At 42.0% G+C, this 17,285-nt stretch overlaps 2 protein-coding genes across 2 annotated transcripts; one reads left to right on the plus strand and one right to left on the minus strand.

The window, feature by feature from the left end:
- Positions 1-13,354: 13,354 nt before the first annotated feature.
- CLUP02_07263 (uncharacterized protein) lies at positions 13,355-14,908 on the plus strand (the record flags this gene model as incomplete). The annotated part of the gene is made up of 2 exons (XM_049286258.1): positions 13,355-13,703; positions 13,758-14,908. 2 exons carry the CDS (start codon positions 13,355-13,357, stop codon positions 14,906-14,908), a joined length of 1,500 nt encoding a protein of 499 aa, XP_049143401.1.
- A 549-nt stretch (positions 14,909-15,457) lies between these two features.
- On the minus strand, positions 15,458-16,786 carry CLUP02_07264 (ATP-dependent RNA helicase FAL1; the record flags this gene model as incomplete). Its single annotated transcript, XM_049286259.1, has 3 exons — positions 15,458-15,516; positions 15,570-16,610; positions 16,681-16,786. The coding sequence occupies 3 exons, from the start codon at positions 16,784-16,786 to the stop codon at positions 15,458-15,460; spliced, it is 1,206 nt and encodes a 401-aa protein (XP_049143402.1).
- Between the last annotated feature and the right edge of the window lie 499 nt (positions 16,787-17,285).

Raw genomic sequence — 17,285 nt, forward strand, 5'->3', positions numbered from 1 at the left:
CCAATCCTTATTATTAATAAGGCAAAATATTCAACCTGAGCCTCTTTCACTTATTTTTGATCAAATTGATCCAAAAGAGGCTCTTAATACCCTTAAAGCATCCTATGAGGGTACAGGACCAGTTCTACGTCAACAATTATACCTCGAATTCCACGCTATTAGATTGGAGCATTTTAATAGCTTAAATGAGTTTATTAGCTCATTTAAAAGCTATATTTCCAAATTAAAAAGCGTAGGAGCTATTATTGAGGATATAGACCAAAAAACGGTCTTTATATCAGCCCTAACTAATATCTTTCCGATTTGGGCTGATCGTCAAAGGTCTAATTTAAGACTTAAAGAGCCCCCTACTTTAGAGGCTCTTATTACGGATATATTAGACGAAAATAGGAGAGAAATCGATACTCCTATGTCTAGTAATACTATTAAGAGTAATAAATACTCTCGAAATAAGTATAATAAGTCTAAGACTTATTATAAGCAAAATACCAACCCAAATACCAACCCAAATAAGCCCTCAAATTACCCAAATAAGCCCTCAAATAAGCCCTCATATCAACCCAAACCAAACCAACCCCGAAACCAGCCCCGAAACCAACCAAACCAGCCCAATCTTTTTACGAAAAACCAACGCCCACATGGAGATTTGAACCCTCAGCCCTTACAATCAAGGAATTATATGGTTAGTGGTTCCGACCACTATACCATAGACCCACTTGATGAAAATTATCAACCTTTTCTCCCTCATATATTACCCAACTCGACTCCAAATGATAATTTGGGCCTTTCGGGAGAAAATACCAATAATTCGGCTAATATGGGCACAAATACAACTGAAAGGTGGTTGTATGATACGGGTTCAACAGTCCATATTACTAATAGTATGGATTTATTCGAAAATTTCGATAATAGGGACAATTTACCCCCTATTCGAACCGGAGCTGGCCCAGTTTACCCACAGGGTATTGGGGACTTAATTTTACCTATCTATTTACGGGGTAAAATTATACCTATAAGGTTAAAAAATACCTTATATATTCCAGAATTCCCACTTAATATCTTTTCAGGTATATTACACTACAAAAATGGTGGATATATTGAAAAGAATTATTTAGTGGATTCTGAGGGCAATGTATTTGCTTATTTGGATTTCAAAAGGCATGGATTTTTCCTTAATATTGCTTGGAAAAATCGAAGGCCTACTACAGGGTACCAACAAAACGATTTGGACCCTAAAAATCAGTATTTGGATCTAAAAAATATTTTAGAATCCATTCAAAATTCTCTTCATAATATTACTATTAATAATAGTAATATAGAGAAAAATACTGATTATTTATCTGAAAATTCAGATAATCAGGCCTATTCAATCACCCAGGAATGGCACGAAAAATTAGGTCATCCTTCTTACCCTTATTTATTAAAAACTGCGAAAATAACTAAGGGAATTCCTTTAGACAAATTAAAGGAAAAAGACCTAAATTGCCCGAGCTGTACTACAGCTAAGTTAACTAGGCAACAGCCTAAAATTAACTATAATCGGGCATTATTTCCACTAGAAAGGGTCTGTATTGATACAGTTAAAATTACCCCTACTACTATTAGTGGAAATAATTACGCTATTCCGTTTACGGATGATTTTACTGGTTTTCGAGATGTTGAATTCTCAAAAACCAAAGAGAATATAATTAATATTCTCAAAAACAAACTGGAATTTTATTTTAACCAGTTTAATTCCTACCCTAAGTATATACGCTTAGATAATGGTACGGAATTCAATATAGGGGAATTATTACCCTATATTAACGAAAAAGGCATTATTTTAGAGCCTTCCACGCCCTATACGCCCGAGCAAAATGGTATAGCCGAAAGGACTAATAGGGCCCTTATCGAAAAGGCTAGAACTATTTTATTAGCAGAGAAATTACCCCTATATTTATGGGACGTAATTTTGAAAGAATTAACTAAATTAGTTAATTTTACCGCTAATATACGCCTTGAAAAGACCCCTATCGAGGCTTTTCTCGATTATTTCTTCCCAAAAAGAAATAATAAGCCGGATTTATCTAATCTAAGAAAAATCGGCTCTAGGGTACTTATTTATTACCCTACTCAAAAGCGAGTCACTTCGAATAAAATGTATACCTATACTCAAAATGGTATATATTTAGGAAAAGAAGGTAATAATATATATGTTATATATTGCCCTTCTAATCCTTTTCGATCTCGATTATTACGGACTTCGCATATTCGATTTATTCAAAATAATAGAATAGAGGGGGTAGAAAGCGTAAATCCTCCTTTATATTCTAAAATTTTTGATAAAATCGAAGATATTCAGGAAATACCTTCTAAAATAGAGGTATTAATTCCCAAATTATCTGAGGAAGAAAAATCTAAATATAAAGATTTTACTCAGAGTATTACCCTACCTCCAGAGCCTAATACACTAAAACAGGCTCTAAATAGCTCAGAAAAATCAGAATGGTTAAAAGCTATATATTCTGAGCTAGAGGTTATTATTAAAAAGGGTACTTTATTAGCTATAGACCCAAATAAGGTCTATAAAGCTAATAAAAATCCACTATCTACTAGATGGGTCTTTAAACGAAAAATCAATATTAATACTGGTAATATTGATAAATATAAGGCCCGATTAGTAGTTAGAGGCTTCGAACAACAGTATGGAGTCGATTATTTCCAAACTTTTGCTTCTGGAAGTAATCCTACTACCTATAGGGTACTTATAGCCCTATCTGCCCCTTTAAACTGGCATATACACCAAATTGACGTTATTGGTGCCTTTTTAAATGGGGATTTATTAGAAGAGGTATATATAGACCCTTCTAATATACCTTTAACTGAATTTTTTGAAAAATACCCTAATTTAAATACTATAAATTGGGATAAATCAAAAAATCAGTTATTACAGCTTTTAAAAGCCTTATATGGGCTCAAACAAAGCCCTAGACAATGGCAACTAAAGCTGAAGTCTATTTTTAATAAAATAGGCTTTTTACCTCTAAAATCCGATGAGGCTACCTATTTCAACCAGGATTTCAAAAATCCTGCTTTTATTGTTACCCACGTCGATGATTTCCTTATATTTAATAAAAATATTAAATATATAGAGGAAATTAAGGGTAAAATATCGAAATATATCGATATTAAAGACCTAGGCGAAGCCTCGAATTTCCTAGGCGTCAAAATTACTAGAAATCGGTCTAATAAGACTATTTCTCTCTCTCAAAGTCATTATATTAAGGAAATTCTTAATAATAATGATTTTTCCAAAGCTAAAATCACTAATATACCTATAAATCCGGGTATATTAAATAGTGATTTAGGGAACGAAAAAGATGACTATTTACCTTCAAAAGAGCTATTAAAGACCTACCAGCACCTAGTAGGATCTTTAATGTACGCTATGGTTGTGACTAGGGCTGATTTAGCTTTTTCAGTCTCTTTCGTCTCCCAATACCTCCATAAGCCCACTATTTACCTACTTAAGGTAGTAAAAGGTATTTATAGATACCTTAGTGGCACTATTCACTATAATATTACCTATAATGGTAATATTGGGCCTGTAGAATTAGTAGGCTATACTGATTCTAACTGGGCCGGGTGTAAAAGTACTAGAAAATCAACTTCTGGGTACTTATTTACACTAAATGGAGGTCCGATTAGCTGGAAGTCTAAAAAACAGTCTACTATAGCACTTTCTACTACAGAGGCTGAATTTAATGGACTTCAGGAAGCTATTCGGGAAGCTATTTGGCTTCAGAATTTATTATCGGAAATAGGTTATCAAGTTAAACCTATTACTATTAAAACCGATAATAATGGGGCATTATCTCTTGCTTATAATCCTGAATATCACCAAAGGACTAAGCATACTGCCCTATATTATTATTATACTCGACAGGAAGTAGAAAAAGGGAATATTAAAGTAGAATATCTCCCTTCTACTATAATGCCTGCCGATGGGTTAACAAAACCCTTACCTCGGGTTAAACATAAGGAATTCGTTAAGCTAATAGGCTTAAACAATCCTAATAACCCTATTTAACCTATATTATACCCCTAATATAGGTATTTATTTTCCTTATATTTTTATGAATACTTTAAGGAAAATACTCTAGGGTACCAAAAGATTGTTCTAGGGTACCAAAAAACTATTCTAGGGTACTAGAAATCTACTCTAGGGTACTTGGTTAGCTATTTCAACATAGCTAATAAGGCAAAAGAGGGAGTGTTACGAAGGTAACTTTGTTTACCTTATTATTCGCCTTATTATCAATATTACGTAAGCAAACTATATACCATATTAATCTACGATTTCTGTAGATTATTATAGGTATTGATTATGTAAGCAATACTGCTTATATAAGCTTACGTGAGCAGTGGAAAGTACTGGAAGATAACTGAATAATCTGGAATTTACTCGAGGCGGAATTACGTACTACGATTACGCATTCACTTACGTATATGCTTATTAATTATATCATAATTAATAAGCAATGGAATATTCTAGTAGGAGGTTTTTATGCCTATATGTAGGCGTGTATTTGCCTACCTAGACCTTTCGTTAAGCAAGCAACTTCTCATATAGTAATTCAACTATATTACTCTCTTTATTACAAAAACCTCTTTTATATACGCTTATTTCCCCTATATTCATATATTCTTGCTTCTATATGAATATTCACTTTTCATATTCTATATAAGAATATCCCGCATTACCTCGTTAAAGCTATACGTGCTAGAATTATATATAAGTAGCGTAATTAATACCCCCTAAATATATACCCCTTTTACTAAACGTAATAGTTAGAGAATATAGCTAAGGAGGCTAGGTCTCTTTTTATACTAACGGCTTTTAATAGAGCCGCCGCTTTTACGAGTCCTAATAGAGCGTCGTAGGCCCTAATAAAGGCGCTAAGCTCCTAGTTATTAACTTAGAAATTACGCTATTTAACTAACTAATAGAGCGCTTTTTACCCTCTATTACCTAGGCTAATCGCTTAGCGTACTTTAGTAACGTAGCTAATTAGCTTACTTCGCTTATTTATATTTATAATAATATCCTCTTTAAAAAGAATACTAAGTAATATATTAACCTCGACCTTATCTAAGAGCTATACTTTAAAGATAACGAAAAGACTTTACTTAAGTAGATTAAATAGTAGCTAAAAATACGCATTACTTAGTACTAATTAGAATAGGTCCTAGTATCTACTATTAGCTAGCTAAGTAATAATACTAAGCGCCTATATATAATAACTTATAAAAACCTCGACCTTATGTATATTATTATTATAAAGCTCCGTATTATAAAAAAAGCCCTTACCTAAGCTTATATTAATAATACGGCTATAGTTAAAAGGCTAAAGTAATTAGAGAACGGCTCTTAAGCTAGCTCTATTTAAAATACCGCTACCCTTAGCGCGCTAAAGTAGCGGCTAGTATACCTAGAGACGTAGGGTAGCTATAAGACTACTCTAGCCTCGTCCTATCCCGTTACCTACGGCTCTTAAAAAATACTTAACGTACCTACTTTTATAAATAATAATACTAGCCTTAAGTTTAACTACTAGCTTTAGCGTATTATAAAACACTTAGAGAACGTTAATTATAATATAAATAAGTACTACTTAGAGTATATTATTAATAAAATTAGAAATAGCGCTACGGAGTTTATATACTTATTACTAACCTCTAACGAGATTACTACGGCCGAGTAGCTACTCTACGAGCTTAAGTTAGCTTATACTAACCCGACCGCTATAAACGACGCTAGCTATAAGCTAAACGTACTTATAATTACGCTTAAAAACGTCTATTAAAAGCGCTCTATATTCGCTAAGCTCGCGCATATTAATAAGCTTTTAAAGTCCTAGTAAAAGCGCCGTTTTTATAATAAGCTACTTATATATCTTTATAACTAGGCTATATCGAAGTATTTAGATAATACGGCTACTTTTTAAAAATATACTAAGTATATTACCTAACTAGCTAACGTAATATAGCCCCCTTTTATAGAGGACCGCGCGGTTAAGGCTTCTAACTAGACTTATTAAACCTTAAGTAGAAGTAATAGAAGTAATAGAAATAGCGGAAATAATAGAGGTACTAGAGGTACTAAATAGGACCGAGGTCGTACCTTTACCCACAAGACGATCCCTAAAGCCCTATATTAAAAGCTTAAGGATAGTAATACTTACTTTATTTATAGTAATACTAAATATATCTCTAAAGACTACCCTAAGAAGCTAAAGACTACTATAGCCGCTATTAACGCTACCGCGGGCCCTATTAAAATAGAGTCGGGTTTAGAAAACTAGACCCCTTAGTAAAAGTAAACTCCTAGCTAGGGGATACGTATAAAAAGGATAGAAAATTAGCGATTAATTTAGTAAACCTATAAGATCTTATAGGGGGTTAGCCCCTTAAAATAGAGCTTATATTAGTATTTAATAAATATAGAATTTACTTAAGAGCCTTACTTAATACGGGAGCTAATAGGTATAGATTTATAAATAACTACGTAACCCCTTTATTATAGCGGTTCTGCGCGGCCCTATTTTATAAATTACTATACCTAATCCCTACTACTAGGTTTAATAAAGAGCGATTAGATAATATTAGTATAGTATAGACCGCTAACCTATATATTAATTAATAAGTCCTTTTAAAAGTACCCCTCCTTTAGCTTAATACGGGCCGCTACGACCTAATCCTAGGGTAGAAGTAGTTCGAATACTACGGGGTAAACCCTAATATTCGCCGCCGACGGCTAATGTAGCCTAAGGACTTATTGCTATAAAAAACGCCCTCTATTATTATTAGGGATATTAAGGACCTATGTGCCCCGGAAGTTATCGACGTATAATACTAAATCGATACTAACTACCGGTAGGACTTATTTAAAATAGATATAACCTACTATAACTAAAAGCTCTAATAGTAGCGGGTAAAGGGCACGCCGATTAGGATATTACTACGCCCGCTAAAAATAATAGCCCGTTAAATATAGCGGTTAAATAAGGCTAAGGATACGAAAAAAATAGAACGCGCCCTTAATAATACTACTATCGCCCCTATAGAGAGGGTTAGATAGTAAAACCTATACTTAGTAGCGTTATAAATAGATATTACTTTTATTAGCGCTCCTATATTTAAAAAGAACCTAAAGTAGAACGACGTTAAAATAGGCTCTATATTACTCTATAAGCTAGACCGTATTATAAAAAATAAAAAAGAGGAGGTAGACCCCTTATATAACGACGACTAGGTTACTTGCGACTTTATAATAACTAACTTATTAAAGTACCTACGGCCCTAAACCGACGTCTTTAGTAAAGCGGCTAGCGATATATTTACGCTTTATAAGCCGTATAATTATAAAATCGAGCTCCTAGATAGTAGTAAAGAGAAGTTAACTTAATACCCTTTATATAAGTAGTCGGTGCCGGAGCTAGAGGCTATAAAAGCCTATTTACTAAAGCACTTATAGAAGGGATTTATCGAGCTAGGTAATGCTCCTTTTATATTACCGACGCTATTTATAAAAAAGTATAATAATAATCTGCGCTTTTACGTTAACTTCCGTAAGCTAAATAAAGTTATAAAAAAAAACCGCTACTTATTATTACTTATTAACAAGACCCTCGCGCGGCTAAGTAAGGTAAAAGTATTTACTAAACTAGATATTAAGTAAGCCTTCTACTACATTCGCTTTAACCTAGCCTCCGAGGACTTAATAACGTTTAGAACCTACTACGGGGTATATAAATATAAAATAGTACCCTTCGGGCTCTATAACGGGCTTACTACGTACTAACGATATATAAACGAGATATTAATAAAGTACCTAGACGACTTTTATATAGTATATATAAATAATATCCTAATCTTCTTAAACGACCCCCTCTAGCACTAGGAGCACGTTACTAAAGTACTAGATTACTTATAAAAAGTAGGCTTATAAGCAGATATTAAGAAATATAAATTTAGCGTTATTTTTATAAAATACCTAGGCTTCGTAGTTTTTATAAAAAGTATATAGCCTAATAAGGAAAAAGTCTTTATAATTAGAGATTAAAAGCTACCTATATTACTTAAGGGCATTTAGTCTTTCCTCGGGTTCTATAACTTCTATAAGAGATTTATAAGGGATTATAGCTACTTAGCTAGGCCCCTTACGAGACTAATAAGTAAGGGAGTTCTTTTTAACTTTAGCACTAACTACGAGACGGCTTTTAAAGTTATAAAGCTAGCGCTAACGTTAATACTAATCTTTTATTACTTTAAGCTAGAGCTATTAACGCGGCTAAAAACTAACGCCTCTAACTTAATATATACTAGAGCGCTATTATAATAATAAGAGGATAATAAGTTATAGTACTTAGTAACCTTTTATTTAAAAACGATAAGCGGCGCAGAGCTTAACTACGCTATTTATAATAAAAAAATATTAATAATAGTACTATACTTAGAAAAATAGTACGCAGAGCTTATAAGCTACGAGTATAAGTTCGACGTTATTATAAACTATTAGCTACTACTATTCTTTATAACTAAGCGCCTATTTAACTTATAATAAGCCCGCTAGGCTAATACGCTAGCGGACTTTAACTTTTAGATCTATTATTACCTAGGGAAAGAGAACGTACTAGCTAACGCCCTATTATAAAAAATAGAGGACATCCGTACTTAGTAAATACTAAAAGAGGCTAATAAGACCTAAGTCCTCTTATTATTAGGACTACTATCCCCTAATATCGCGGTAGAGCTACGGGCGCTATTAAGCGCCGTAATTAGTTAACTATAGCTTATAATTAGCTCGCTCTTATTAAAAAACGAGCTCTAGGGGTATTTATTAATAAAAAAGATTTTAAAGCTTAATAGAGACCCTATTATAGCGTCCCTCGTACTAATACGAGCGCTAGCGGCTAAAGGGTACGAGCGCTAGTCTATTTAAGACGACGGATTACTAATAATAAATAGGAAGCTCGTAGTGCCTAAGGAAAAGAACCTTCATACTATAGTTATCCGCGAGGTCTATAAATAGAAGCTCCTTACCTACCTAGGGCGTAATAAGGTCGTAAAAATAATTAAGTAGTAATACTACTAACCGGGCCTAACGGCAGATACCTATTAATACGTACAGAACTACTATACTTATTACTAATTATAAAAGCCGCGCAATAAGCCCCCGGGAGAACTAAGGCCACTTCTAATACCTAACTACCCGTAATAGCATATTTCTACCGACTTTATAACTATCCTTACTAATTAAAAAGGATTCGATAATATTTAGGTAGTAATAGACTACCTAAGTAAGAGGGCGATATTTATTCCTTATTATAAAACTATTATAATAAAAGATATAAGCCGAATGTTTTACGAACGGGTACTACTTATCTTCGGCTTATTAAAGACTATTATATTAAACCGAGGCCCCTAATTTATCTCCGATTTCTAAAAAGAACTTTATAAGATCTACGGGGTTAAGCTATAGCTATTAATAGCTAACTACCCCTAAAGAGATAACTAAATAGAGGTACTAAACTAATATATCTTATAGCGGTTAAGACTACTAATTAACTAATACTAAAATAACTAGAGCGATATACTACCCGTAGTCGACTTTATTTATATTACTTAGCTTAGTAAGACTATAGGGCTATTATTATACGAAGTAAAATTCGGTTATTAGCTACGGCTCTTTTTTAATTAGTCTAAATAAACCCGCTAATTCGGCTTTATAAAAAAAAGCTAAACCGCACTAATGCGTAGTATATAGCCTAGGGAATATACGAGGCCTAAGAGACCGCTAGGAGTAATATAAAAGTCGCTTAAATATAATATAAAAAGTATACTAACTACCGCTAGCACCCGGACGACCTAAAGCTAAGAGACCGGGTCTTTATTAATACCTCGTACTAGAAGTTTATTAATACGAATAAACTATAATAACCGTAGGCCGGGCTATGGCCTATCGTTAGTACTAGATAAGGGGGTATATAAATTATAAAACTATTAATAAGTAGCTAGGTATACCCGGTCTTCTACCTAAGTAAGCTAAGAAAGGCTACTAACGACCTACTACCCGGGTAGAACTAAGACTTATTACTACTAATTATTAATAACGACGGTAAACCGGAGTACGAGGTCTTAGAGGTCGTTAAATTATGCTTATATAAGGGAAAACTATAATACTAAGTAAACTAAAAGGGGTATAATACGGATCTAATTTAATATAACGTAAAGAGCTTTAAATATATACTAGCGGCGCTCTAGGCGTTCTATTACTAGTACCTAATTATTAAGGGCCCGCTACGGAACTTAAATATATAGATAAAAGCTACCGTAGCTAGTAATTCGCTATTACTAAGGGAGGACGATAATACGATAGTAATAATTACGGCTATAGATTTGCTAAAATAAGGGGTAATTTAGAGGTTTATTTTTTTAGCGCTGCGGATAGCGCCCTCTAGTATAGAGGGGGGGGTAATATTACGGTAGTAGGCACTAGGGCCCTGTGGGCCCTGTGGCTTAGCCTCAGGCTGCGAGGCTAAGCTCCTAGTAGTTACGTAGCGAGCTAGACCGCTGGGCCCAAAGGGCCAGCCTGCTAGCTTCTGCCCACTGTTCTGTTTTTTCCCTCTTCACGTTAAGTCTTTAGTCAATTAGGTCAATACAGCAGCGTTCCGACCTGCCTCGAGTTCCCTTTCGTGACAAATACGTCGACTTAGGCTAACGCGTTAATTACCATACTTTTTACCAAAATAATTCAAGTTAATTACCGGCCTCTAATTGGCCTAGCCTATTCGAATGCTAACTACGTAGAGCCTAGCTTACGTGTGTACCCGAGACCGGCAGTCGTGTAGCGGCCGTAGCTACACTTGGTGGCAGAATAGCGGCAGCTGGTGGCAGAATATCATCGCCCAAAATGAAGATTTGAACATCAGTTAGCAACTGTGACTCTCGTGAGTGATCATCTGCTCCTTCCATTGTGATTAAGATAAGGCAGGTACAAGGTACGAATACGCTACGTAGTACGTACGGTGCTTACCAAATCACCCACTGAGCTGAGGCCATCGCCGTGTTATTTTTGGTCGGTAGGTTGCTGCAATCCTTCCGAACCGACCTGCAGAACCCCAGGAAGGGGAGAATGCATACAGGTGCAGCCAGTTCAAAAGCGTGAGTGAGCACCCCGCCCGGAGCCTCGTCCGCGTCGGTCGCTTAGCTTCAGGGGCATCGCAGCCAGATGCGTCCCGAGACAGCCCAAAGAAGGGGGGGAGACCCCTGGTTGCACAGTGTCTCGCCTGTCGCTTGTCTTTTCTTCAGGTAAATTCGGCAGTGTCTCACCTCTGGCTAGCAAGGTCCTCCCTCACCCTTCACCTTGAACTCACTCTCTCATCGGGGGCCCCCTCACTCAAGCACTCGTTACTCACTCGCTCGCTCATCTGACCTGAAATCCACACACTCACTCTCTCACTCATTAACCTCCACCATTCACTGTATTTTCCGTCCCTTCGCCTGATATTGGCACGAACACACACTTTCTCATCGGCACACCATCCACGTCCTCTTGCTTGACCTGTGCCCGTCTCACTGCGGCTCAAAGTCAAATGTATTTCAGGCCTGCCAGACGACCCGAGCGTAACAGTAGAGCGTAAGACAGGTAGGGCAGACAATATCAACTGAACCGACGACTCTATATACCCTCCTCTTCGATGCCTCCCCCATGTCGGACCCTGTGGATCGGAAGCCGGAGCTGAAACGCTCTCACCACACAAGGCCATTATCACCCCTAGGCCCATCTCAAAAAATGGTCCGAGAGGCACAATCTCCTACAGAGAGGCCGCTCCTGGCCGGCCGAGTGGTCTCATACCTGCCCTCCGTAACTTTTCTCTACAGTCTTTACACCTACTGTCTAGCTCGAATACCGTAACTCTGCTGATCTGGTCTTGGCTTCGACCCAAATGCCTGGGAAACTATCTTCACTGTCTTTCCTAGGATGGACCTCGCCATAGACGACAACAAAGTTGTTGTCGTTGCCGCCTGTCTGACGCGTCCCAACTTCATGGCCCGTCGGTGAGAAAATCTAGTCTTTCCGGTCTGCGAACTGGTCCTTTATGAATCATCGGCGTTGCTTGAGTTTGTCCGCAATTGGGAAGAAAATGAGAAAATACTGGTGTATCCGTGCGATCACCTCGGCACATATACCCGCCCAACAACTCTCGGCGATGCTCATACTCAGTCCTCCAGTATGGGGAGGGCGAGAACATCCTCCAGGCCTCCTCATCAGCCACCACTTCACTCAACGCACCAATCGCTCGCATCAATACAGACTAGTCCAGACTGAAAGATCTGCTGCCCTCATCAATGATCACGGCCCGGACATGGCACCACGACCACAAACATGTAACCAAACCGGCACCCATCATTACAACCCCCTGCCAAACATCCTTGAGAGAAGTGGCCAGTGACCAGTCATCATACACAAAATCTCCGTGCCCTGGTGTGCTCTCTCCACCGTCCGGCGCCTGCAACCACTTCAGCCGCGGCCATATTGGTTCATGGGCCGGCTATCCAAATCCAACCAATGCTCTGTCCCTCTTCCACCCCCGTCCAGCGGGACACTCTCCCGTAAATCTGGGGCTGCCGGCGGCTTCCAAGGCCGCAGAGACCAGAATGCGGCCACCAACGGGGAGTGCTCTCACAGTGAGAGAAAGAAAGTACATGGGTTCCTGCGTCTGTCGCCCGTCACAGATTCTGATCCACTCCTCCACCCCTGGTTCATCAACCCCTGGCCCGGTGCGCGGCCACATCGCGGCCACTTCTTGTCTCCCACTCTGTCTGTCTCTCTCCTCTCTCCCCGGCCCCCTTCACTCTCAGTCTGCCTCGTCTCCTTCATGGGGCCTGGTCGAGATCAACAGGGGCTGTTTGGTGTTGGTGGTTGGATGGCCCTGTTGGTATAAGGTTGAGTGACCCGCCATTTCGTCTCCCCCCTTGAGACATTTCGATCGTTTCTTTTGTCGTCTTTTGGATCTCAGCATCTCTTCTTGATATCGACATTAGCAATGACGAGCTAGATCTCGCATTGGTCGACGGGTTATCTCCAAGTGCGAGCCACCGGTGGCGTACGAATCGATATCACAGCAATAATCCAACATCTTACCTCGAAACATCGACGTCTCTCACTCAATCTCTCTCAACTCATACAAACAACTCATCAAACGCCGCTCAGAACCGCTCTTCACCAACTCAACCAACAATGTACTCATAAATAAACACATCTCGCATCAAATCCAGCCCCTACGGCAAACCGCTCCTGAACGCAAATATGCCGCCCCGGGCCACCGGCAACCTCCCCTCCCTGGTTGACCGCTCCATCATCCCTTATGTCTCCAACTCAGCCTCTACCTCTGCCTCAGCAGCAGCAGCAGCGACAACAACCGTAGCAGCAAACACCACGATCCCGCCCTGGCTCATCCTCCCGAGACCCGACCCAAACGAGTGGAATGGCGCCTCCGTCGTGCCCGTGGCCGTCCTCTCGGCCGTTGTGGCCACCGCTTTTGTTGCTATGCGCTTCTACACCCGCGCCAGGATCCTGCGCTCCGTCAAGTGGGAAGACTGGACCATCCTCGCCTCTCTCATCTTTGCCATCGCCACCAGTGGAGGCATGATCACTCGTAAGTACTACTTACTGTCAGTAGAGGAACGAAAACAGAACTAACACCCAACAGAACTCAACTTTGGCCTCGGCCAACATCTCTACTACTCCTACCCCTCCTTCGCCGCCTACATCGAAGCAGGCATATTCACAAATCTCTTCTACTCCGTCAGCCTCACCCTGACCAAGATCTCCATCCTCCTTCTCTACATCCGCATCCTCACCTACGACTCCATCCGTCTCCTCGGCAAGATCCTCCTCGGCGTCGTCGTCCTCTCCCACGCCTGGATCATCGCCAGCATCCTCACCACCTGCGTGCCACTCCACTCCGCCTGGGACTACGACCCTCTTAACCCGCCCGTCTACTGCCACCCCATCTCCGTCTTCTGGGGCAACGCCTGCCTTCACCTGGCCACCGACTTTCTCATCTTCCTCCTACCTCTGCCCGTCATCCACACCATGCGTCTCCCCCGCCGGCAGAAGACAGGGTTATATATCGTCTTCTGCCTCGCGTTTCTCGTCTGCGCAATCTCAATAGTTCGTCTCGTCCGTCTTTTCCACACAGACGAGACCCCCCTTCAAGTAATGGACGTGACCTGGTCCGCCGTCCGCATCGCAAACTTGACCTGCGTCGAGGTCCACGCTGCCATCGTAACAGCCTGCCTCACCACCCTCAAGCCTCTACTTTGCCGCCTCTTCCCCCGCTTCATGGCCTCTGCTACCGGCGGCAACACCACCGGGGGCGGTATCATGTACAGCTCCTACAGCGCCTACGCCGCGGCAGCGGCAGACGCTGCCCGCCGCGAGGAGTGGGAAAAGAACTTCTCCCACGGCGACCCGGAGATGCACTACCAGCGTCCCCTAACCATCGGCACCAAATCGAACCGCCCACGCGTGCAGAGGGACACCTTTGCCAGCCTAGACGACCTCAAGTTCTCCCCCTACGAAGAGGCGACAGAGTATGAGGAGCACATCGACGTGTTGACGGCGATGAAGCCGCCGGCGCGGAGCAGCGTTCGGGGCGACAGCCGAGGCAGCCGCGACGAGTTCTGGCTAGCGGAAGTCGATGCCGGCGCGCCGTTGCGGTGGCCGTCCACGCTCGTAAGGAAGTCGAGGCTTCAGCCGCCGCAGGGCGCAAAGACGCGCGGGTCGATGCTGCGGTACGCTCAGACCGTGCGGTCCATGCGCTTCAGCTCTGCGCCGATGCCCGAGAATCGGATTTAATGAATAACATGTATAACAAGGAAATGGCAAGGCGTTCATGGGGAGTGATGGGGAGGACATTTTGGCAGCGAATACTTTTATAATTCGCCAGCACAACCACAGCCGACCAAGCAACAGAAAACCACTGAGCTGTCCTGCAGTACCAGCTTCACATATTTCAAATGGCGTTGGAAAGGTCAAAAGAAACATGCGTGGGAGGGTATCGTGTGTTGTATACCCATTCGGCACAGAGCGCGGCTGTTCATAGTACTACGAATAATGACATTTTCCCAAAGCCATCAATCCACTTCCTTGTTTTGTGACGCCTTTCTTCGCCCGCAATCCTCTCATTGACTGACAATCTAGATTTTTCACTTTGAGGGATGTGTAAGTCAATCATGCACAGTCTTCCAAGACGGGCTGTATCTTGCTCACCTGCTTTTAAATCAAGCCCCCTTCCTCCACAGTCTCATTGGCATGACGACGACCTTTTCGTCTGCCTCATTTGATTATCCTTGCTGTCTGCTGGCACAGGATCTGAGCATTTTGGGTCTTCTAACAACCATTTGCTTAAGAGATGAGATCGGCCACGTTCATGGGCATCTCATCGATCTGGGTAGAGTAGTACACTATTATCGTAATTAGCATCTTAACGCTTGACAACTTGGAGACAAATACTCACACTCAATGTCCCGCAGAATGCGCACATCCTCGCTAGTAACGAAGTTGATGGCAACACCCTTACGTCCAAAGCGACCGCTGCGACCGATACGGTGGATGTAGTTCTCACGGTTACTTGGCAGGTCGTAGTTGATGACCAAACTGACCTGCTGCACGTCGATACCACGCGCCCACACATCGGTAGAGATGAGCACACGGCTGTTGCCCTGGCGGAAGTCCTGCATAATGCTGTCGCGCTCCTTTTGCGGCATGTCGCCGTGCATACTGCTGACGGTGAAGTTGGCCTCGCGCATCTTGTCCGTCAACCAGTCGACCTTTCTGCGGGTGTTGCAGAAAATAACGGCCTGGGTAATGGTCAGGGTGTCGTAAAGATCGCAAAGGGTATCAAACTTCCAGTCCTCCTTTTCGACGGCGATGAAGTACTGCTTCAATCCTTCGAGTGTCAACTCGTCACGCTTGACCAGGATACGAACGGGATCGGTCATAAACTTGGTCGTCATGTCGAGTACATCGTACGGGAGGGTAGCGCTGACGACGACGACCTGCGTCGCAGGGGGCAGGTATCGGTAGACGTCGTAGATCTGCTCGCGGAAACCGCGGTTGAGAAGCTCGTCGGCCTCGTCGAGAACGAGCATCTTGATGTGGCGTGTACGGAGATGACGGCGACGGATCATATCGGCGACACGGCCAGGGGTGCCGGAGACGATGTGCTGGCCGTAGTCGAGCTTGCGGATATCCTCGCCCACGTTGGTGCCACCGATGCAGGCGTGGCACTGGACGTTCATGTAGTCGCCGAGAGCCATGACGACAGACTGAATCTGGGTCGCGAGTTCGCGCGTCGGAGAGAGGACGAGGGCCTGGGTCTCGCGCACCGCCGTATCGATAACCTGGAGCATGCTGATCGAGAAGGTGGCCGTCTTACCCGTACCGGACTGAGCCTGGGCGATGGTGTCGCGACCCTTGCAGACCTGGACAATGGCGCGGGACTGCACGGCCGAGGGGGATTCGTAGCCATAAGCGTAGATGCCGCGGAGGAGGTTCTCTAGGGACGGGGTGTCAGTAAGCGCCATTTTCATGGCATCAAGTGCAGTAATAATACTGGGCAGCCTTACCCTTGAGGGACATGGACTCAAAGGTCGGGTGGACCGTCACTTCCTTGGAGGTCGAAAACTCCATCCTCTCCTCCGCCTTGCGATCGATTCCGCTTCCTTCCGCCATGATGATGGTTTAATTCGGTGGTGTGGCGAGTGATGGTGCTGCTTAGACAATGTGTCGCGATGATGTGTGTGTGGTGGTGGTGGATTTGCAGGCGGACGATGCAAGCAGGTCGATGGAAATTTTAGAGGGGCGCGCTGAAGCTTCTACAGCGCGACTGCATGTCAGTGGCCACTGCCTGTATCTAGCGCTGGCAGCATGTCTTCCATCCACTGCAAGGGCCGGGACGGAAAATCACATCCGCCGACACTGTGAGAATCTTACTGGCCTTTCCACAGGGTATCAATTGTTCCACAGTGTGCTGAGTGCCCCGAGCAGCTTGCCATCGCAAAAAAAACCCAAAGCTAACGCGACCTTATTCGGTGGACCGCTCACCAGCAAACGTGCGTCCATAAAGGCTGCGATATCGATTTTTCTAGAGCCTCGTCCTCTCAGCCTCTACCCTGACCCCGAAATCGGCTACAGTCTAGCCCAGCTCAGCCCCCTTCCCCCCTTGGATATT

Source organism: Colletotrichum lupini, chromosome 4 (genome assembly GCF_023278565.1).
Source record: "Colletotrichum lupini chromosome 4, complete sequence".
NCBI classification, from domain to species: Eukaryota; Fungi; Ascomycota; class Sordariomycetes; order Glomerellales; family Glomerellaceae; genus Colletotrichum; species Colletotrichum lupini.